The sequence below is a fragment of the Solea senegalensis genome, linkage group LG21 (genome assembly GCF_019176455.1).
Source record: "Solea senegalensis isolate Sse05_10M linkage group LG21, IFAPA_SoseM_1, whole genome shotgun sequence".
Classification (NCBI taxonomy): Eukaryota; Metazoa; Chordata; class Actinopteri; order Pleuronectiformes; family Soleidae; genus Solea; species Solea senegalensis.
Genome location: NC_058040.1, coordinates 4,842,079 through 4,864,359, shown reverse-complemented (window position 1 = coordinate 4,864,359; position 22,281 = coordinate 4,842,079). Strand labels below are relative to the sequence as shown.

General features: G+C 39.5%; 2 protein-coding genes across 5 annotated transcripts; one reads left to right on the top strand and one right to left on the bottom strand.

The window, feature by feature from the left end:
- Positions 1-996: 996 nt before the first annotated feature.
- On the bottom strand, positions 997-12,179 carry nln (neurolysin (metallopeptidase M3 family)). 4 transcript variants are annotated; one of them, XM_044012671.1, is made up of 13 exons: positions 12,055-12,179; positions 10,204-10,445; positions 8,904-9,052; positions 8,008-8,112; positions 7,621-7,723; positions 7,378-7,538; positions 6,163-6,298; positions 4,578-4,944; positions 3,308-3,509; positions 3,012-3,198; positions 2,802-2,930; positions 1,477-1,613; positions 997-1,387 (listed from the first exon to the last, which is right to left on the bottom strand). In XM_044012671.1, the coding sequence occupies exons 2-13, from the start codon at positions 10,418-10,420 to the stop codon at positions 1,235-1,237; spliced, it is 2,046 nt and encodes a 681-aa protein (XP_043868606.1). In that variant the 5' UTR covers positions 10,421-10,445; positions 12,055-12,179; the 3' UTR covers positions 997-1,234. The 4 variants fall into 4 exon arrangements, with proteins under 4 accessions (XP_043868606.1, XP_043868603.1, XP_043868604.1 ...); XM_044012668.1 differs by lacking the exon at positions 12,055-12,179 and adding an exon at positions 10,740-10,898; XM_044012669.1 differs by lacking the exon at positions 12,055-12,179 and adding an exon at positions 10,827-10,898.
- On the top strand, positions 11,891-21,941 carry sgtb (small glutamine rich tetratricopeptide repeat co-chaperone beta). The gene is made up of 12 exons (XM_044012672.1): positions 11,891-11,954; positions 15,894-16,006; positions 16,224-16,327; positions 16,697-16,772; positions 18,237-18,336; positions 18,428-18,532; positions 18,620-18,758; positions 18,993-19,055; positions 20,402-20,439; positions 20,536-20,619; positions 20,746-20,866; positions 21,295-21,941. Exons 2-11 carry the CDS (start codon positions 15,907-15,909, stop codon positions 20,855-20,857), a joined length of 921 nt encoding a protein of 306 aa, XP_043868607.1. The 5' UTR covers positions 11,891-11,954; positions 15,894-15,906; the 3' UTR covers positions 20,858-20,866; positions 21,295-21,941.
- The last annotated feature ends 340 nt before the right edge of the window (positions 21,942-22,281 follow it).

Below are 22,281 nucleotides of genomic sequence, written 5' to 3'. Positions count from 1 at the left end.
GGTGCACCCATGGTAATTTGCCATGGGAATAATACACAACTCCTTATATGGACATCCTGGGGTTAAGTTAATAGGTCACATATTCAGGCTTTAAAAAAATGTGTGTGTGTGTCAGGGGTTCATCTTATGTGCTATAGAGTCAAAGTTATGATTAATTTTATATCACACTTTTAGTAGTGACATAAAGTAGCAATTAATTGTGCAGAACTCACAAAATAGACTGTTTTTCTTCTTTGAGCTGTTTCCAAATTTCAGAAATTCAATCAGATTTTTAACCTTTTGAGTACTTTTTGCTGTTTATATAGTTGGTGAAAAATAATTTTATTGCAGAGGTTGTGCTGAAAAAAGAATATAAGACACTGTATATTGCAAATTCTTGTAGCCTCTGTATATACTATATGTTTTAACATAGTAATGGAAAAAAGCAGCCAAAATGCTCTGTGTCCTAAGGGTTAATAAGTATTGTGTCATAAAAACCCAACAAAAGAAACCTTTTTCAAAAAGTAGTAGGACACATGAACAACCACCCCTGAATCAAATATAACAATTAAACGTGCGGTTGGATGCAGTTACTATGCCAAATAAAAATCGGACTAAAGACACACATGAACATAACATAAATAACAATAAATAACCCACATAAGACACATCACATTGTTTGTGAACCGGGAGTCTCAGGGAGCTCAATCTGAGGAAAAACATGAGCAAAATTAAAAAACCCAACAAACCCCTAGACTAGAGGTTTGATTCTCTTAGATGAACCAACTCAACCCAATTAACTACATAACAAACACACTATTCAGTTTCAGTTAGTTATCGTTTTGCTTTTTTAAACTCTAGTTTTTCATTTTTATTTCAGTTAACACAAATGTTTTTTCAATTTTAATTTTCGTTACCTATAATAGCCTATATATCAGTTCAGTTCATGGAAGTCAAGACAGTGACAGTGAACTAACACGCACCTTGTAAATGAAGATACTAAATGGAACTCCGCCATCAATAGCTATAGTTGTTGTTTATAAATTAATATTTTGTTGATTGTTAAATACACATTAAAAATTAACAATATTGTCACAGGCACACACACTCATTGCTCATACACACACCTCACATTAGAGAGGCTGCAACCACAGACATGGCACACAATCCTAAAACCTGTTGAGTCCTAATCATGACCAGTTAATGCAGATAAATTATTCTACCAACACCGACTTGCATCCAGACTCTTAATAAATTACAAATTTGATGTTTCCCGTGACTTCATCAGTCCTTTACATTGAAAGAAAGCCTCCTGGCAAGGTGGACGTCCCAGGTATGTTTCCAACATGTCCATTCCATCCACACGGCCGCCAGGTTCAAGGATCACCCTGCGGTACTCTTTTCCAACCTGTGAGGAGGCACAGACACACCAGTTTAACTTACTGATGCTGTGAATAATCATAATCAAATATATAGAGTTATATCTATCAGACCAACCTTTGGATTCATAATGCCTTCTTTTTTAAAGCGACTAAAGAAAATGTCCATGGAGTAGACTTCGCTCCACAGATAGCTGTAGTACTGACCATCATATCCTCCAGCCAAGTGGCTGAAGCTGGCAGTCATGTTGGTCCCTGCAGAGAATATTCAAAACAACCGTTATAAATCATTTACCTGAAGTTTTAAAAAGTCTGTGTTTTAAATGGGACAAAAAACACAAACAGTGCCTGCTCCTTGTGGGTTTTTTAAAGTGCTTTTTTCTCTATTTAGAATTTAGAATTAGTGACATCTAATGGTGAGACTATAGACTGGAACACACTGAAGTGATTTAAAAATCACTTTAAGGGAGTACATTGGCCTTCCCATGCCGGAAAAGATGTCTTCCGTCTCAAAATACGAAATTCAAACCCTGGCTCTTCTGTCAATTTCGGGATTGCAACCTCATATAAACTACATATCACAGACTTAAAAAAATAAAATAAAATAAAATCTTTTGTATTGCCTTTTTGCAAGTGACAACAAGAACATAACATTAACAAGCAAATATTATTAACCAAAACAATAAGTAGAAAAAGAAAAGAGAGGAAAAATCAGATGAAATAAGTAGATGAATAAATAAAATATGAAAAATATAAAGCATTAGAGTTAGACGAGCACAACAAACATGACAAATAATGTCTACCATCGCACCTTAAACATATAAACAACCTCTTACAAAAGATGACAAGACTAGTATTTGATAATTAGCCGTTCAATATTGTGTTCACATATTTCCAGGAATAATTCCTGTCTGTCTTTTATTTCAAAGCAACTGTACACTTATGCAAACATTTATAGTAAACCCTTCTAAATGTCAAACACTGAACCGTTAAAGCTCCAGTGCGTAACCTCCAGTGATTTTCCAGTGATTGCTTTTGTTGATGTTATTATTCTGCCTCTGTTTCACCATCGTGAACAGAAACCAAGTAACATTATTTGTATAGTGCCTCCTTCATCTGGAAACGGGTACTGTCAAGCAATACTATCAGACCTGACTTAGGGAGCGCTTGTGCGTATATACCGGCAGTACGGGGGGTAGGCGGGGACAAGAAACATTTATCTTGTAGAATCTGCAGCCTAACGTTGCCTCCATCTGACATTAAACAAATCACTTCCTGTGTGCAGTGTGGGAACGCCACTGGGCAACACGAGATCTAAACACCACTATACGGAGCAACAGAGAGAGTAGGCTGTGATGTCTCATCTGACAATGGTTTGAATCTGAGGGACGTTTTGACGTCTTCCACTTTGCCATAAAACAGATGTTTATGTTAGTTACTCACCTGGTGTCGCAGGAACACCCAGGATGTCCTCGCAGTGCTTTGCAAACACCTCAGCGGTGTCTGCGTGAGAGCTGTTGTGTAGTAACTGGTCTACTTTACTGAGGACCACCTGACGCAGGTTCATCAGACCTGAGGAGGATTAACATCACTGTGAGTGTGTTAGCATTTTGTGTTTTTTTGTGGTTCAAAGTCAAGTTCCAAGTGTCTGACCAGTATTAGCGACTCTGGAGGCGATCAGTTTGTCAAGAAGATTGTCTGGAATCGGGCTGCCATCCTTGTAGTGGCGAGACATTCTCCGCAGAGGCTCCTTCTCCCAAACCCAGTTCTCGAGCATCTGCGACGGCACCTCCACAAAGTCCGTCTCCACCTGCGTCCCACTGAACTCTGAGAACACGGTCTGAAGTGACACACACACACACACACACACGACAGGGAATGCTCAGCTTTTCTCATTCAAATTCAAACACAACACACAGTGAGCTTTTATAGTGGCATGTACGGAAGACCTTAGAGCAGATCTCGTGCATCACATGCCCAAATTCATGGAAATAAGTCTCCACTTCGTGGTGCTGTAGGAGAGAGGGCCAGCCTTTTCTGGGTTTGGTAAAGTTGGCGACCATGGCCGCCACCGGAACGCTGCGCTTTCCGTCGGGTCCTCTGCAGCCGGGCTGGAGCCCAAAACAAGCCGCATGGCCGTACTTTCCCTCCCTGGTGGAAGATAAGGTGGCAGTGTCACATGGCAAGGCTGAAATGTGGACAGTAATTACATTTACAGTTGTGCCCATTAGAGGAGATGGGATTTCTTGAAAGTTATCTGATATTTTACACTGGGTCGAGTCGAAATGGCCTACACTTCCATCCATCCAGTGTCTACCCCTTAATCCTCCACATGAGGGTTGCAGGGCTGCTGGTGCCAATCCCAGCTGACATAAAGTGGAAGGAGGAAACTTGTAGATAAACCATCGCTGATGAAAACATAACCTTGTTGGCAGAGGTTATAAAAATAGGTATATTCAATTCAATTCATCTTGATTTATCAGGGACAATGCAGTATATAGCAATTTGCTAGTATCACAGACATTAAAAATGACAATAATATAAGACAGTATAAACACTAATATATAAGACCTATTTCTCATCTACCTAATACTATGTGAAAAAATGCATACACACACACACACACACTCATACACTTCAGTCCGAACTTATTGAGACTATGTATTAAAAGTGGGTACAATCTTTTGTTTTGTTTTCAGCCACTTCTGGACCTTTATAGTTAAAGTTTTGAAATATTTTATCAGTTTTATGTGATATGGACATATTTAGTATGCATAGGTCAACTTTGGTGCAGTTCCATAATCAAGATTTTGTTTTTTTAGGGGGGGATTTATTCAGTTAGTTAGTTTGCAATTGTGTTCGTTTGTATGCTGCAGAATATATGTTGAGGAAAAAGAGGATATTGTTGCTTCAAGCAAGTGTTGATGGAGATATGTGCTCTCAGACTACTACTTATGAGCATAAACTGTTCTTAAATAAATACAAAGATGAAGAACAGCAGTTTAATCCAGGACGGTAAATGGAAATGGTCGTGTTTAAAGCCAGACGATTTCTTGTGTTGTACTGAGAACATTGTATAAAATACTGTAAATGTGTAAATATTTGGTGATGGGATAAAGTAGTGTATAAATTGAGCTGTGTGTAATAGGAATGGGGTACAGGTATATATAAGTTTATACTTCTGCCTACAAACATGTGACGAGATGTACAATTCTTTACCTCGGATGCAGGTCCAGGTAGAACTGGCCGACCTCCTCCCCCGTTTCAGTGTCGTGTGCCGAGTAGAGCTTGACATTTTCATGCCACACGTGCGCGTGTTCCACCTCTGTGTACGTGAGACCCAGCAGCTCCTGGTAAATTCCAAACAGTCCCTCCGTCACCACGTCGAGCGGGAAATACTCGATCAGTTTGTCCTTGTTCACGGCGAACTTGCACTGCTCCACTTGATTCATGTAGTACGGCAAGTCCCAGGCATTGAGCCGCCCGTCAAACTCGTAGCCCTTCATGAGACACTCGCGCTTTTTGAGCGCAAGGATGTACTTCCTCTCTTTGATCCCAATGGGCTTCAGTGTCTCATAGAATGTATCTGTGAAGCAGGAAAGAACACTTTTAAACCATCATCTCATCATTGTGTTTCCTTTTCAAAATAAAGCAGAACAAAGTGGGATGCCAAAAATGATCTGTCTCACGGATTAGGTGGAATCTAGTGGTGAGGTCAAAGACTGCAAACAGCTGAATATCCCTCATTCCTCACTTTTCCGGCCATGATTAGATTTATCCATTCTAGGCTACAGTAGCCTATCCTATGTTATATACAACACAACATAGGATCATGGCAAACAGAAGGGTCTCATTAACGGGTAACAATTCTTAGTCTCAGATGATTGTACAACGGATTGAATTACATTTCAATCAGTTGATTCCCCCAAAATCCTATATCCTAAATGCATGATGATTGATTTTTCTCAATAAACAACAACAGTCTGTATGGAAGTTATAAATCTAAGCCCTTCAATTTTTGCATTTTAACATGAAAGTGGCCACTCTGCATTGGATGATATGAAATATCACCTAATATCACCTAAATTCACACTATTAAAGTGATAAGTGTTAGAAAATATGCTCTAAAAACCTTCACATTGAAAAGAGAACTGAATTAAGTTATTTTTTGCTTTGCAGATATACAGATATAAATAATTTGAACATTTGTGTGATACGTACTTGTGATAGAGATGCAGGTTTCCTATTAAAATACACCCACCAGCCACTTTATTGGGTACACCTGTTCAACTGTTTATAGTATTTCAACTGTACTTGTCTTTTTTAATTAGATATTAATCTGTTCTACATTCTGTCAGGGATTTACATTTTGTATGGTTGAATACTTTGTATATTGTTTTGATAAATACTCCTTCAATAAAGATAATTCTTCTTCTTCTTCTTATTATTATTATTATTATTATTATTATTATTATTATTATTATTATTATTATTATTAATAACCTGATGATGCAAATTCACCACAATCAACATATTGCGAGTGCTTTTTATTGCGATGCACAAACGAATCGTACATCATCTTATCCCCAAGACCATCACCATGTGTTCAACAGCCTGCTTTCAACAGCCATAAATTACTGCACGTTACGCGACATAAAAGAGGCATGTAAAGCAACACACTCAACATTTCTTTCCCGGCAACAAGCACGTGTTTCACATGTCTGTATCACCTCTGCCACCCATCTGTCCAGTCATGTTTATGTTTCTGTGCATGTGTCCAGAGTGTGTGTCCATGCCGCCATACCTAGAAAGTTGGACACATTGCTCGCATTCTTAGCCATGTTCATTTCCAGCACGTAGTTCGCGTGGCTGCTGTAACCGAGTATGTCTGCGACCTTTGCCCTCAGTTGTATCAACTGCTCGAGGATCGCCGTGTTCACCTGGAAAGAAATAAAAGCTGTAGAATAAAGTATGAGTAGTGTATACAGTTTTACAGCGTATCATATTAAGCCAATCACAGTTAAAATCATGGCTACAAGTTGTTTATTTTCGAGTAATCCTTTGGTCCATAGAAAATGTTGAAAAATGTTGATCAGTTTTAATGATTTATTTGTTATAGGGAGCAAAGAAACCAGAAAATACTCACATTTAAGATGCTGGAAAATCCGAAAACTTGTTTTAATAATGGAAAATACCCTCAAACTGATCAAAATAGTTGACGATTAATTCAGTAATCAATTTATAATTGATTCATCGGGTAATTGTTTCAGCTCTAGTTACAAATCCTTAAGATTTCAGTCCTGGTGTCACGTGGTTTGTGGTCATATCAGAACTTAGGGGTAGATCGTGATTTTCAAAGACTGGGTCGGGACCCACAGATGGATCACAGGAGGGTTTTTTGGGGTCCCCACAGAACATTGTAGAATTTTCACGATCCATTGGTTAAGATTTAAGTTACATATTTTGAACAATGTGCGTAAAATTCTGTTTTAATTCATTTACCAATTAGGGGAAATTGTTTGTTTAACCAATTCAAAAAAGATGTTCGGTTTTAGAGATATAGCTGTAAATGTGTTATATAATGCACAAATCTATTCTCGCCAAGATTTAAAATGTGATTTGGGTCCAGATAGGTAGTCATAGGTAGTCATCTATTGACAAAAGATCAAACTTTTTTTTTTTTTATCTTAAAATGATGATAAACTCACGACAGAAATTCATGGGTTGTACATTCAATTTCTGCGAGTGGAATCTCTTAAAAGTTACACACTAGACCTTTAAACCAGGCACACGAGGAGCAACAACGACAATATGGAGTGATAAATACTGACTGTAAACAAAGTAATTGCAGCACATAAATGCTCTCAGTGAATGTAACACATTTGGAGAAAATCCTCAATATTAAGCTGAGCATTTAAAAATAACAGCATCATTTCATCACACAAAACAAACAGGAGCTGCTGTGGGAGAACAGGTGAAAAGTGTAAAGTAAACAGATTCATTACGAGACTCTGGTTACCTCTTTACACCTGCTGTGGAATGCAGTCTCCATCTTCCTCCTGGTCTCAGGATTGTGACACCTCTTCATCAGGGGGAAATAATGAGGATATTCAAGTGTCACCACATACTGTCCATTATCCGTCCTCTCCAGTCCATTCAGATAAGTATCAGCGAGTCCACCTTGACAGCAAAGGACAACACCATGAGGGGGAAACTTGCTAACGCCTATTAATGTACATCACAAGATGTTTTATAAGCTCACCCAGTTCATGGTGATGAAAGACCAGAAACGTATTGTCCTCATTCAAGTTGCTGTTGAACTCGATGGAGAGTTCACTGATGAGCTTTGAGATTCTTTTTACTTCCTGCAAAGAGGGAAAAAGAAGTCGAGAATGGGGCATATTTTTATTCAGGAATAATCAGAGGAATAATATTGCCCGTTGAGGCAAATCAGGAAGTAAGAATACACTGAATAACCACCAGGCGGCAATGCCACTGGTTGCAAAAAGAATGGAAGTCAATGGTAAATTGAGCTGACTTCTCACTTGAGCATTTTAACGCTGGCGTACCTGCAAAAGTATATATTGTATATGCTGAAAACCACGTGCTCGTACTTTTGACAAACTGCTCTGCTCACATATTGCGTTACCTCTTGTATATCTTTAGACAGGTGCAGTCCTCTCCGCCTGCCTAATGTGACAAGTCTGTCAAGAAATCTCTTTTCTTCAGGTGAAAGGTCGTCCTGGAGCTTTCCCTGTCAAAACATTGTCACATAGCATCAACACGTTTCTTCGTACAAGCAGGATTTATTTCACATTTTGCTAAATATTATTCTCAATTCCTGTTTTTGCTGCACGTCAGCCCACTCAGGCCCGATATGGAAGAACATATGGCTCTGGCTGCCACTGATTACATCAGATTCAGTTACTTTCTGAGGCTAAACTAGGGACCAGAGAAGGGTCCAGTGAGGACACTGCACCATTGATCTTCAGCACTCGCACATCTCTCATTCTCTGGTTGACGTGAAGTATGAAAGTCATCAATCATCCGAGTGGCAACTCTATTTTGATAATTGATTAATCGGTTAGAGTGTTTTTTTAAATAATTTAAACAGGTTTTTTGATTTTTCAGCTCCTTCAGTGTGAATCTTTTCAGCATTCTTTGCTTCATATAACAAAGAAACCATTAATTTAATTAAAATTTTGGTTTTTGGACAAAACAAGACGTTGGAGAACATTGTTATGTCGAGGTTCGGGAAACACCGATCAACATTTTTCAACATTTTATGGACCAAACAAGATATATATATATATATATATATATATATATATATATATATATATATATATATATATATATATATATATATATATATATATATATATATATATATATATGTATATATATATATATACATTTACATACATATATATGTATGTATGTATATGTATATATATATATATATAAATATACACATACATACATACAGTAATTGAGGCACGGCTTAAGACAGCAACTCTAAGGTGCACGAGACACGAGTCGTACCTGCAACGCAGTGATGCGCTCGAACACGTCCTCCCTCATACTTATCTCCACGTCGAACTCGGACAGTGTCTTGTCTGCCTCTGTGCTCGCTGTGCGGACCTCCTTAGACGGACAAACGTACTGCGGGAAATCGAGAACGTGGCGAGACGCTAAGGGAGCAGAGAAGAGGACACGGTGTGTCAGGACCGCGTTTATGTCTTTCCTTATCAAACAGGAGTAAAAACTGCATTTGTCTGGGATTTATTTTCATTTGTGGATGGATACAGACTTCATCTGTTGCTAAAGGATATTGGATTGAACTAGTTTAGCTCGTCACAGTGACCTTTATGGTGCTGTAAGCTGACCTGCTGACACTGACACTGTCATACCAATCTGTATTAATCACCTCAGGGGGTCAAAGCGACAGCAAAGACATTCAAGTGAGAAGCCACTGATTGGTCAGAGAGTGTCGTCACTGGAAGAGTCATGAGCGTGAAGTCCGACACAATAAATCAAACAAAACTATGCCGAACTGTAGATCACTTATAAAGTTTTTTTTAAAAAAACATGCGTTAATCTCCAACATTTAGCAAGGAAATGTCTTATATCACAATACTTAACAGAGGAGTCTGGTGTATTTAGCGACAGCACTGCAATCACGAGCCGAATCACAACCCGCTCAGCCGTAATTTAGTTCAGTTACTTTCAGTTACTGTGTCAGGCGGAGTCTGTGCTCAGGTCACGCAGGAAGTACGGAACTAATCTTTTTAATTAACTGATTCCAATGATGAACACGGAAAAAAACTGCTTTGCTCGTCACTAGTTTGTACGTTTGTGTCATGCGTAAAACAACGTCGCAGCCGTGGTATGACGACCTGGCCCATGTTAAGTAAGTACTATAAAGTCATGGAAAACGACATGTCTGATAATAAAAACAAGTAGAGTTGAGCCGAGTTGTGCTATAACTGTGTAATGGAAAAGCTCCATTAGAAGTCTATGGGAAAGTGAGCAGACTTCTCACTTGATTTATAGTAGTATTTTTATTTATAGTAGAGTAGTTTATGTTCTCTATCACTAGTTTCAGCTTTTTTCTTTCAATAGAAAATGATGTAAAAGTCACAAAAGTGTTATTGACAGCTGTATCGTTCACTAAGAGCCTGGTTGCAGGTGAAAAGCCCTAATCTTGGGGCTTGGGATTTCTTTTTGCAACCCTAACTGCTACTTTTGTCCTATTTCCATAAGATAACATCCATTTTTATTTACAGTATATGGTTTTGGCCTTTAAGTGGACATTTAAAGACAACATAAACAACACACTTACATGCATAATCCAGTTTGGCATCAGCTAGAGCTTTCAGTGTGTTTTCAACCGACACCTCTTCTGTGTTAAGTGAACCGATGTCATCATACACTGTCTTCACTCTGCTTATCAAGCTGTCTGTCATGGTCCTGATCTCATCTGGGGTCAGGTCCCATTTCAGTGGCTTCCTCTGAGAGCAGCTCCTGGCATGAACCACACACACACTCTGGATGGTCATCCTCAGGAAGAGAGGTTTAGACACTCTGTAACAAACAAACAAACAAATAAATAAACAACAAAAAGGAGAAAAAACATGTTTATCATGACATGTGGCAGGAATACATGCCCCATAAATCAAGACACACTTGGAACGTGCTCGGTATTTCTCCCCTGCTTAGCTGTGACCTCCTATTTGCCCACGTCCACTCAGTGTGGGGTTTCACGACATTGCAATTCAAAACAAGCGTGGCATCGAGAAGAAAGACAGCCATCAGAGTCATGTACCGTGCAGCTGATCCACACCAAACACTTGAAAAAGCAGCAGTGAGTGCACAAACCTGCACAGCGTCCGGCTCACTGCAAATATCAACGCACACATGCCAGCAGCGTCATGCGTCTTTTATTTTATAAAAATTAAAACACACGTTCGTGTCTCCTTGGTTTCTGTCGTCGCAGCAGCAGCAGCAGCCTCTTCTGTCTCTCTCACACGTGCAAACGCAAACTTGTTTCCACTGTCAACGCGCAGGCGCAGAGGAGGAAGAGGAGGAGGATGGGATCACTCCAGGGTTGCCAGGTCCGAGGTTTTTACGCGGAATTGGGCTTATTTTGAGATGGAAGCAGTATTTCATTGTTTTGACATAACAACAATAATAATAATAATTTTAAAATACTTTTTAATTATGACATAGCATCTCATGATTTATGGGAAACTATCTTAAAATTATGACTTAGTATCTTTTAAAACCTAGTACAGGCCTGGCCAACCCATGGCTCCCGAGCCTTATGCGGCTCTTGCCTAGTTTTATGCGGCACTTATGCGGCGTTCATATCAAAGTATGTGTTTGTTGTTTTTTTCATGTATATGTGTAAGCATGTTCGCCTTAGTTCAATATCTAACGCGCATGTGCACAAGGGAAAACCACATTGTTGAATAAACAATTTGTGTCAAGTCAATTTGGGGCAAAACGAAACTACGAAGATGAACAGGACGTTGTTAACAGAGTGGGAGAGTTTGTATGTTTTGGCAAGCCATTCTGTCATGTCGTAGAGTGAGTAGAGGTCGTTGTCTGTGTGTGTGAGGGAGAGAGAGAGAGAGAATGAGAGAAAGGGCTAGGGGGGATGTTCATGTTTTTCCCACTGTGGTACATTTTACATTTTATGTTTATAATATTTTCTTGTACTGCTGCTATGTCGAAACAATTTCCCCTTGGGGATGAATAAAGTATTTCTATTCTATTCTATTCTATGTGTGCCCGTGTGTATGATGCAGCTCTGTAAAATATTTGGAGTGGATGGCCACCGCTGACCTAGTGTCTCATAATGATGACTTAACATCTCATAGTTATGACTTAGTATCTCAAAATACTGACAGTATCTCAAAATAATGACTTAGAATCTCATAATAATGACTTGGTATGCATTATTTTCTTTCCAAGTGGCGGAAAGGGGCTTCCCTAACGCAGACCTGGCAACCCTGGATCATTCCGGAGACCTTTTCCGACACAAGTCCTCATGACGCGGTAGCAGCAGCAGACAGCTGGAGAAGAGCTCAGGTAGGTGGGCGGGGGCGGGGGAGGACAGGGGGGGTTTATGTATACACACACACACACACACACGCACATATAAACACACACTGTTAATAACGTCCTTTACCATGACGTGTTCTGTATAAATGTGCTTCCATCGCCTCTGCCGATCTCCTCCTCCTCCTGCTCCATCCCTGTGCGTTGTTTGCCGCTGCGATTGTTGCATTAAAACAAGCTGCACAGGCGAGCCGTGCTGTGCCGAGCTGTTAGTGAGGATAAAACTGCATCATCTAACCACTCCACAATGTTATGTCTTAAAATACCGTGGATTAAAACACACACACACACATACACATCGACTGTCATTGTGACGTTACATCATCACAGCTCCTGCAACACTGCATGTTCGTGGACACACGTACATGTACACACACACACACACAGAGCTGAGGGAGGAGCAGCAGTCGGAGCCTAAAAATGAACATAACAACGCATGTCTGCAGCACGTGATGGAAATGTTTGTGTCGGCAAACCTCTTTATTCCCTCAGGGTTAAATTACTGCGGGCTATAATGTGATGAGGTGATTTTTTTGTCATTACCTGGCAACATCTGTCCAGTTGTAGTGTTTTTACATAAGGAATAATAATAATAATCATCTATCATGATTAATATTCCAATTAATTGTCCTGAAAATCAGCCAATATCACCATATATAATATATATAATATATAATAGCCTATGTTTGTTGAGAGCAGAGGTGTCAAACTTGCGGTCTGCAGGCCACATGCGGCCCTCCAGTCGATTTCCTGTGGCCCACCACCACTTATTATCAAGTTGTACTGCATTATTTCTGTATGTTTATTAATGCAAAGATTCATTTTACATCATAGTACATTTTTATTACGAGTTATAGAACACAATTTGTGCAATATCATGAAAAATGATATAAGTTACTGCAATATCAGAATATGGTGATGTCATTTTCATATCGCCCTCCCCTACTGAACAGTTGCTTCTTTTTTTTTTCACTTTACCAGCCCATCCTGACCAGACTCAATGCTCAGTGGCCCTCAGCTCATTTGAGTTTGAGACCCCTGGTTTAGAGGAACTCATTAAACCAGGTTTCAACCTAGCAGTGCTACCAGGGCTGTTTCAAGAATCTTTGGGGGCCCCAAGGCAAAAAATAACTTGGAGGACCTACATTCAGAGCCGGCCCAAGTTCTACGTGAACTAAACGGCTGCATGGGGCCTCCTGATCACCAGGGGGGCCCCCAGGAGTGTGTGTGAAGAAAAAAATTCAGATATCTGAATAGCTGAGTTTAAGTTGAAGCGACGATTGCTCATTTAGTGCACAGCAAGTTTTAAAAACCAAAGTCATTAAACATGTTTACAGTGCAAATTAACACCAGGCCACTGAATAACACAACTTTAATTACTGCAGTTCATACTGTTACATTGGTATCCATAATAGTCAAGCACTGCTTATTCCAACAGCCATCAGAGTCATTTATCGTGGTGGGAAAATGAAATGAAATTCAGCTCCGGGCTCCATGAAGGCTTGGTTCAGCCCTGCCTACATTGAGCCAAACTGCAGCGAGCTCGTGGCACTGGATTTTTTTTATCTACATTCCTCCATTTTATTTAAAACCACATAAACTCTGCTCCGAATATGTCAGCGGTCCGCACGTTGCGGACAAATCATTGTGTTCCACGTGTTCCACAGATTTATAGAAACAGCAGTGTCATCTGGAGAGGAAAGGAAGCAAGAGTTTGATGGATTATCCATAGATTCTCCTGCTGCATTGTCATGTGAGCTCACTCTGACATGGCAGGAGAATTCCTGGCAAGTGTCTTGATGGACGTCTGTGGACAACACGGCCCCTGCAGACAATATCTGGACGTCAGTGCACGTCTGAAAGCAGATTGTGAGCAGTTCATGCAGTGAAAGTACAAGTATCTTACCAGAAAATGTTGAAGTCACTTTTTACAATATTAAGTAAAAAGTATATGACATATAGTGTACTAAAGTATTTATTTTCTTATATAAAATGTACTTCAGTTTTAGAAGTAAAAAAAGTATTACTACAGTGGTAGGGCGAGTTGTCTTTAAACTGGAAGGTTATGGGTTAAAATCCTGGTCCTGCTAAGTCTGTATGTGTCCTTGATAGGGCTGCAACTAACGATTATTTTCATAATTGATTAATCTGTTGAATATTTTCTTAATTAACTGAGTAATCGTTTGGTCCATTAAATGTCAGGAAATGTTGATCAGTGTTTCTCAAACCTCAAATGTTGTCATTGTTCTCAAGTGTCTTGTCTCGTTGTCTTGTCCAAAACCCAAACATGATTTCTTTGCTATATGGAGCAAAGAAACCAGAAAATATTCACATTTATGAAGCTAAAAAAATCAGAAAACTTGCTTTAATTCCTTAAAAATACTCAGACCGATTAATCGATTATCGAAAATAGCTGACGATTCATTTAGTAATCGATTAATTATGAATTCATTAATAGTAATTGTTTCGGCCCTAGTCCTTAAGCAACACATTTAATCCCAAGCAGCTCATCAAGTCTAGAAAAGCTCTATGTAAATACAGACCATAATACCAACTCCTCTGATTGTATATGGTAGTAATGAGTAACAAAGACAGTTTCTAGAAATATAAACCACAAAGTAAAGTACAAACACTACTAACATGTTACTATTATATTACTTTACCCAGTAACGAGTGGTTTGAGGTATTGCACTTTATAAAGACGTAATAGTATTACAATTACTCAGCAAAGTAATACTGAGTTACTGCATTGTTTTTTGTCACATGATCACATGAACACGCACGTCACATCGGAAGAAAAGTGTAGAAAACAGTCAAAGTTAGAGGAGAAGCTGCCGTGTTTGCAGTTCTGCAGTTTGGGATTAAATTGCATTGAGTTCCACTTTTTTGATTGTATTGTAACAAACAAAACAGTGAAGTTAGTAAGTAAGTTAGTAAGTAGAGGACTGTTATTACATTTTCTTTAAAGGAGTTATATATAATACCTCCCGAGTAACATCATAACACTGCTGATGTGAGCACAGAACCCCTCTGCAGGAAGGGATCACTCGATTATCAGAGACTGCAGGACATATCAACAGATACGTGGACCACATTTATTTATCAACAGAAGAATAGGGACAAAAGTGGAAGGAAAGGTCTACAAGACAATAGTGAGACAGGATGGACTAGGATTAGGAATGAGCATATTCGATGGACAGCTCAGGTTGAACGGTTTAGAAATGAAGTGAGAGAGTGAAGTTTGAGGAAAGGAAAAGAGGAAGACCACGGAGGAGGTTCATGGATGTTGTGAAGGAGGACATGAGGACAGCTGGTGTAACAGAAGAGGACACACAGGAGAGGACAAGATGGAGACAGACGATCTGCTGTGGTGTCCCCTGAAATGCTTCATGCGAGGACATGTTGTGGCACAGCAAAGTAAACTGGTACAATCTGTATTCTTGCTGTTGGGCGTCACTCATTCTGACACACTGGACCATAACGTCAAATAATCTGTGCAAACACTACAGATGTGTCCATGTGTAGACGACAACACTACAACAAGACCTTATTACACACATTAAAAACCTCCAGAACCACATTTCCTCGACCTTTTTTTTTCTCTGCTGCCAGGCACGCACTGTTAAACGCTCCTTCGTCATGAATAATACCTGAACACGTTTTTCATGTCTGCTTATTTAGTCATGAAAATTTAATGTCACAGAGAAACACTTTGAAGCACAGGTCAATATAGCCACAGCCACTCAGGAGGTCTGGTTCTCTGTTGTTTGTCTCAAATTAGGATTATACAAAACATGTAATCCTCACGAGTCACGGATCAGTGACGCATGGCTTAAAACACGCGTCTTGTACCCTTTTATTTATCAATTATACATTTTAACATTGGGTTTCCCTTCCTGTGTCCTGCAGTTTTCAGGTAAAAATGGCAGTGGAGAAGCGCCTGGCGTTCTCGATTGTGCAGTTCCTACGAGATCAAACACACTGCGGCGCTTTGAATTCCGACGAGCAGGAAAGCCTCGAAGGTAGGTCGACCCCACTGGTCGCGTTTCACTTCACGTTGACTGAGAACAATCAGGAGTAAGTCGCATCAGCACGCCGTAGTTTATTCAATTTCTTTCTCTGGATGTGCCGCCAAATTCTTCCTCACCATTACAATATTACTTTAAGGCCATAAAACCCCACAAATGCACCGTGATTGATGTCACCCTGTCGTAATTTACCGATCCTCCTCCTCTGCAGTGGCGATACAGTGTTTGGAGACCACGTTTAAGATCAGCTCCAGTGACTGTCACCTGGCTGTGCCGCAGCCTCTCACTGAGATATTCCTCAATTCACTGCTGAAGGTGGGTACAAGTCATATATATATATATATATATATATATACATACATACATATATATATATACATACATATATATACATATATATATATATATACATACATATATATATACATATACATACATATATATATGTATATATGTATATATATATATATATACATATATATATACATATATATATATAGCATTAAACTGTGCAGCATAATAGCACTCAGCAGGGTTTGCAATGCTTGTCTTTAAAATAAAGTGCATACAAAACACAGTAAGAAAATACAAAACTGTACATAATAACTCACTTACTGCATATGAGATTACTGCACAAAGACAACAAGCTAAATCACTCGTGTCCACCGCTTTGCATTCGTTCAGAACGACAACATAACCGTACCCGAGACGTCCCCGTCTCCCGAAGACATCGAGCGAGCAGAGCAGCTGAAGAATGAAGGTAAACGTTGGAACTCATTTACAGAGGAGTAAATGTACCACACTGTTTGTAGTATTTAGGTATTCTGTTCTCAGCGCTGATAGAAAATCTAAATTAAAAGGCAACCATGACATTCTTTAAGCAGTGTGTCCATTCACTGCATTTGCAACAGGCTAGATTAAGATATAAACCGGGATTATAAATGAAACTTCAAGCAGTTAAAGCTCCAGTGTGTAACTTCTGCTGGCAAAAAAATAAAATGCGGAATCAACGGCACTAAAGGTATTTACGCAGTGGTTACGATCGAAAGCTCAGAAACATGCTGAAGAAGCAAAAAAACAGACATAAAGTGAGCTGCTGCAGTGAGTGACAGAGACGCTGCTGTGAGAGGACACACACACACACACACGAGCCAGGACTATGAGGATTAGGAGGAAACTTGGCATTTTCAGCCAAAGAGGCGGGCAGACACGACACATTAAAACAATAAGCCAAATCTTCTTAAATTGATTAAAATGTTCTTGTATTAAGAAACTAATTCTGCCAATGGGGTAAGAACATTTTAAAACTAGCTTTTAAATCTACAGCCACTTTCAGCCTGTGATGATGAGGAAAAACAAGCCAAAAATGAGACTAAACTGGACAAACTTGATTAAGCAGACTTTTTTTTAACAATTCATACCGTAGAATGTCTTATATTTATATATATATATATATATATATATATATATATATATATATATATATATATATATATATATATTTTTATATATATATATATATATATATATATATATATTTATATATATATATATATATATATATATATATATATATATATATATATATATATACATAAAATCTGTCTGTATTTAACACATCCTTAATACAACACACAAACCAGGAGCAGTTGGGATTTCATGGTAATTAAAGCTGTAATATCTTATTAAGACAAAGTCCGACACTTTTTTTTCTTATAAATTAGATAATTTGTTTTTGCAAAACTTGCTTGTCAAGATTCATTTTATTTTTGGCAAAAAAACAAAACAATTTTCCACTAACAAGGCTTAATTTAATTTGTTGAAAATCATTTTTTGTAGCGACCAATACAAACCCTCCATCTCACCTCGAAAATTGTTTAATGACAATAAAGATTCTTTCCCTTCCTTTCCTTTCTGTTTTTTTCCTTTCCATGCGTTTCCTTTCCTATTATTTTCCTTACCTTACCTTACATTTCCTTTCCTTACCATTCTGTGCCTTTCCTTTTCTATTGTTTCTTTTCCTTTCCTTTAGTTTCCTTTCCTTTCCTTTCCTGTCTCGTGTCTCCTCCCCGTAAGGATGACTCTGGGTCCATGTCCCCGCAAACCCACAAATAAAACGCTGCCAGATTAAGAAACAGGGAGCGAGTCGCGTGTCGTAACCACGGTTAATGTGTGCGTGCGTGTGTGTTGCAGCAGTGAACAATGTGGTATTTCCTGTTTTTAGGGAATAATCACATGAAGGAGGAGAACTACAGATGTGCGGTGGAGTGCTACACAAAGGCCATAGATCTGGACCTAAGAAACGCCGTGTACTACTGCAACAGGTCATTGCACCAACGTGATTTCACTCATGTTGTCATGTGATTTCACTCATGTGAACATAGTTGAACGTTCTCCTTTTATCACTTCACACAGGGCGGCAGCTCACAGTAAACTGGGCAATTACACAGAGGCGACTGGTGACTGTGAGAGAGCCATCGGGATTGATCCCACCTACAGTAAAGCGTATGGACGGATGGGGTGAGTCTCATGTTGTCCCCCTGTTATAAAAACAGGTGTTTTTTTTGGCTCTAGAATACCTGGAGTCCCTCTCTCTGTGTCCTCTAGTTTGGCTTTGACGGCCATGAACAAATATCCAGAGGCCATTTCCTACTTTAAGAAAGCGCTGGTTTTAGACCCCGACAACGACACGTACAAGTCCAACCTGAAGATTGCAGAGCAGAAGCAAAAAGAAGCAACCAGTCCAGTAAGGTCTTATTATTTGAAATAATATAATATAATATAATGTATATATTACATTCTAGTGCACATCAAAATGTGTTATTATGTTTTATTCATTTCATTCAGTCTGTGTTGAAATATTTGTGATCTTTGACAGCATTTCCTTTAAGTGTTATTTTTATTTGCATTAACAGCGCTATATAAATAAAGTCTGAGTTACTGATTGACACACATGGTTATTTTTCTTCTTTCCTCACAGGTAGCTGCTGGACTGGGCTTCGACATGGCTAGTTTAATAAACAACCCCGCCTTCATTAGCATGGTAAGAGCACAGCTCATAATAAATAATAATACTGTGAGCAGCTGAGCTATTATGGCTTTAACAGACAGAATAGAGGTCATCAGCTGTTCAGTATTGCTATCATTTGTCCATGTGACAGGTGTCTTATACTTGTTTTGTCTCTTGCAAGGTTAGACGAGATTTCCTCCTACAAAATGAATCCCATGAGTGGAAAAATATGCCAGTAATTTATCATGTAATGCAGGAATGACGTGGAGGCCAACGAACGTCTGGTCTGGTCTAGAGCGTGTGGAAAAAAAGTCCAACAGTTTAGGCAAAACTAACTGTTTTGTTTAGGGTGTTTAGAATGATATTTTGCAGCGTTTCAAAGTAAAAGTGTTTGTTTTGATATGGGATGACAGACATTTCACAATAAAAGCATATTTACGACACAAAATGACAAAATGATAAATAACGACAACAGACGGACATTTAAAAAAATTACATCAGCAGGACAGAGACAGAAAGAGACAGAGAGAGAGAGACAGACACAGAGAAAGAGAGAGAGAAAGAGACATACAGACACACACAGAGAGAGATGAGACAGGGAGACAGACACACAGAGACAGAGAGAGACAGACACACAGAGAGACAGAGGGAGACAGACACAGAGAAAGAGAGAGAGAGAGAGAGACATACAGACACACACAGAGAGAGAGACAGAGGAGACAGACACAGAGAGAGAGAGAGACAGAGGGAGACAGAGAGAGAGAGACAGACACAGAGAGAGACAGAGACACAGACAGAGAGAGAGAGACAGGCACACAGAGACAGAGAGAGACAGACAGACACACAGAGAAAGAGAGAGACAGACACACGGAGACAGAGAGAGACAGACAGCCACACAGAGAAAGAGAGAAAGAGACATACAGACACACACAGAGATGAGACAGACACAGAAAGAGAGACATACACACACTGAGACAGAGAGAGAGACAGACACACAGAGACAGAGAGAGACAGACAGACACACAGAGACAGACAGAGACAGACAGAACGAGAGAGAGACATACAGACACACACAGAGAGAGACGAGACAGACAGACAGACACAGAGAGAGATACACACAGAGACAGAGAGAGAGAGACAGAGAGACAGACAGACACACAGAGAGACAAACAGACACACAGAGAGACAGACACATGGAGACAGAGAGACAGACAGACACAGAGAGAGACAGACACACGGAGACAGAGAGAGACAGACACGGAGAAAGAGAGAGACAGACTGACACAGAGAAAGAGAGAGACAGACAGACACAGAGAGAGACATACAGACACACACAGAGAGCTTTTAAAACACAATTAATTTCAGTTTTCTCTTCACAGGCAGCAAGTGTGATGCAGAACCAGCAAGTACAGCAGCTGTAAGTGTCTAAAGCAGTTGATGGTCTTTGATCTGGACTTTACTTTTGGACATAATGTTCCCTGTCTCACTGTCACTGTGTCCCCCGTGTGTTAAGCATGTCTGGGATGATGTCTAATGCAGTGGGCGGTCCTGCAGCAGGAGTGGGCGGACTCTCAGACATTTCCAGTTTGATTGAAGCGTAAGTACACGCTGACTTTCTCTCATTGTCTCAGCACTCCTGCCGGAGAGTTTCATAATGACCATAATTGCCTCTTTGTGTATTACTGGGTAATTACTGGTGAGAATTGTCTCTTCTGCGTGACAGGGGACAACAGTTTGCCCAGCAGATCCAGCAGCAGAACCCAGAGCTGATCGAGCAGCTGAGGAACCACATCCGGAGCCGCTCCTTCAGCGGCAGCGCCGAGGAACACTCATGATCGGCTCAGGTATTTGTACTTTTACAGCTGCAGTACTGCAGTACAACAGACAGTTGTTGAGTTTTATCCTTAGGTTGTTTAAATACCTGTCATCAGACATGTGAAGTTGGATCTTCTGACTGTCTTTTAGTTTATTTAAAAGAGGCAGTTTCTTACTTATGTTTGCGATATCTGTGCGGTATCAGACATAAACAAGTGGTATTAATCAGTTCCTATTGTGAACTTCTTGTTTATAACAGGAAATACACTACGTTTACAGGTGTTTCAGATGTTAATAGCCACAGATCACTTGATTTACATGAAGCAAAGAGGTTTTTATGGAATTATTGATCATTAACAGAAAAAAAAATCCTGCCTACTGCGCCTTTAAAGCCAAACTCTAACCTGACCATGTGTACAACTTGAATATTACCACTAACATGACCTTTTTATTACAGCCTGAAGGTTTTTCTTCCGAGGAAGGACAACCACAAGGCGCGATTACAATCTCTACACCCATTTCTTAGAGCCCCGGCCTGGCAGGAAGGAGGAGACAAGGATGGGGTTGAAGGCACTTTACTGTGACTCAAGGCTCACGAAAGGAGACTGAACCATGACACAGAGCATCCCACACATTTAGGGCAAAATAGATCAGCACCTCATCATAAAGAAAAACAAAGAGAAGCAAGAATGTGTTCAACCTTACTGACAGGACAGGAGTAGGTGATTTTGGTTTTTGAGCTTTTACTGCAGAGATCGGTTTTCACGTGTGGTAAAAATACTTCCCTCTTGGTTTCACGAGCGTCTCTGTCTGCGATGAGTCGAGGGCGAGGGAGGTTTGTACTTTTACAGCATTTGCAGGGAACATTCGCAGCTTTTTTTTCTCTCATACACTACAGAGAAAAATTTACTCTGTATATACTGCGTCTCGTTTGTCACTACTTTTGTAGACGAGACGGAACAACTCTTATTCTTTCACTGGGACCATTCAGTTCTTCAGATCACGTCACTGCTTTTCAGTGAGAACGCCTTCACTTTTGAGGCAGCTGTGGAAGTGTATCCCAGTGACTGCGGCCTGAGTTCTGTCGGATTTTGCACTTTAGCGACCCCCATTTTGAGCTCATTTCATTGTAACAATTTATTCAGATTGTTCATTTTGCATGCACTTAAATCTGGTATTTGAGTACAAATGCTTCAAGGAAACTAATAGGTATGCCAAGGCAGCAAAAATGTTTTGTCAAAAATATGTGAATAAATGTCTTGAAGTTGATCGACTTTCTTTTTTTCTCATTACAACCAGTCATCTGATTTATCAACAATCACACTTTTTACAGCTTTATAGAATTTAATGGACCCAATATCTAATTCATTATGAAAATTGATAAGGAATATAATCAATCTTTACAGTTCTTTGTAGTCCTACACTTTTAATTGCAAAACAAAGT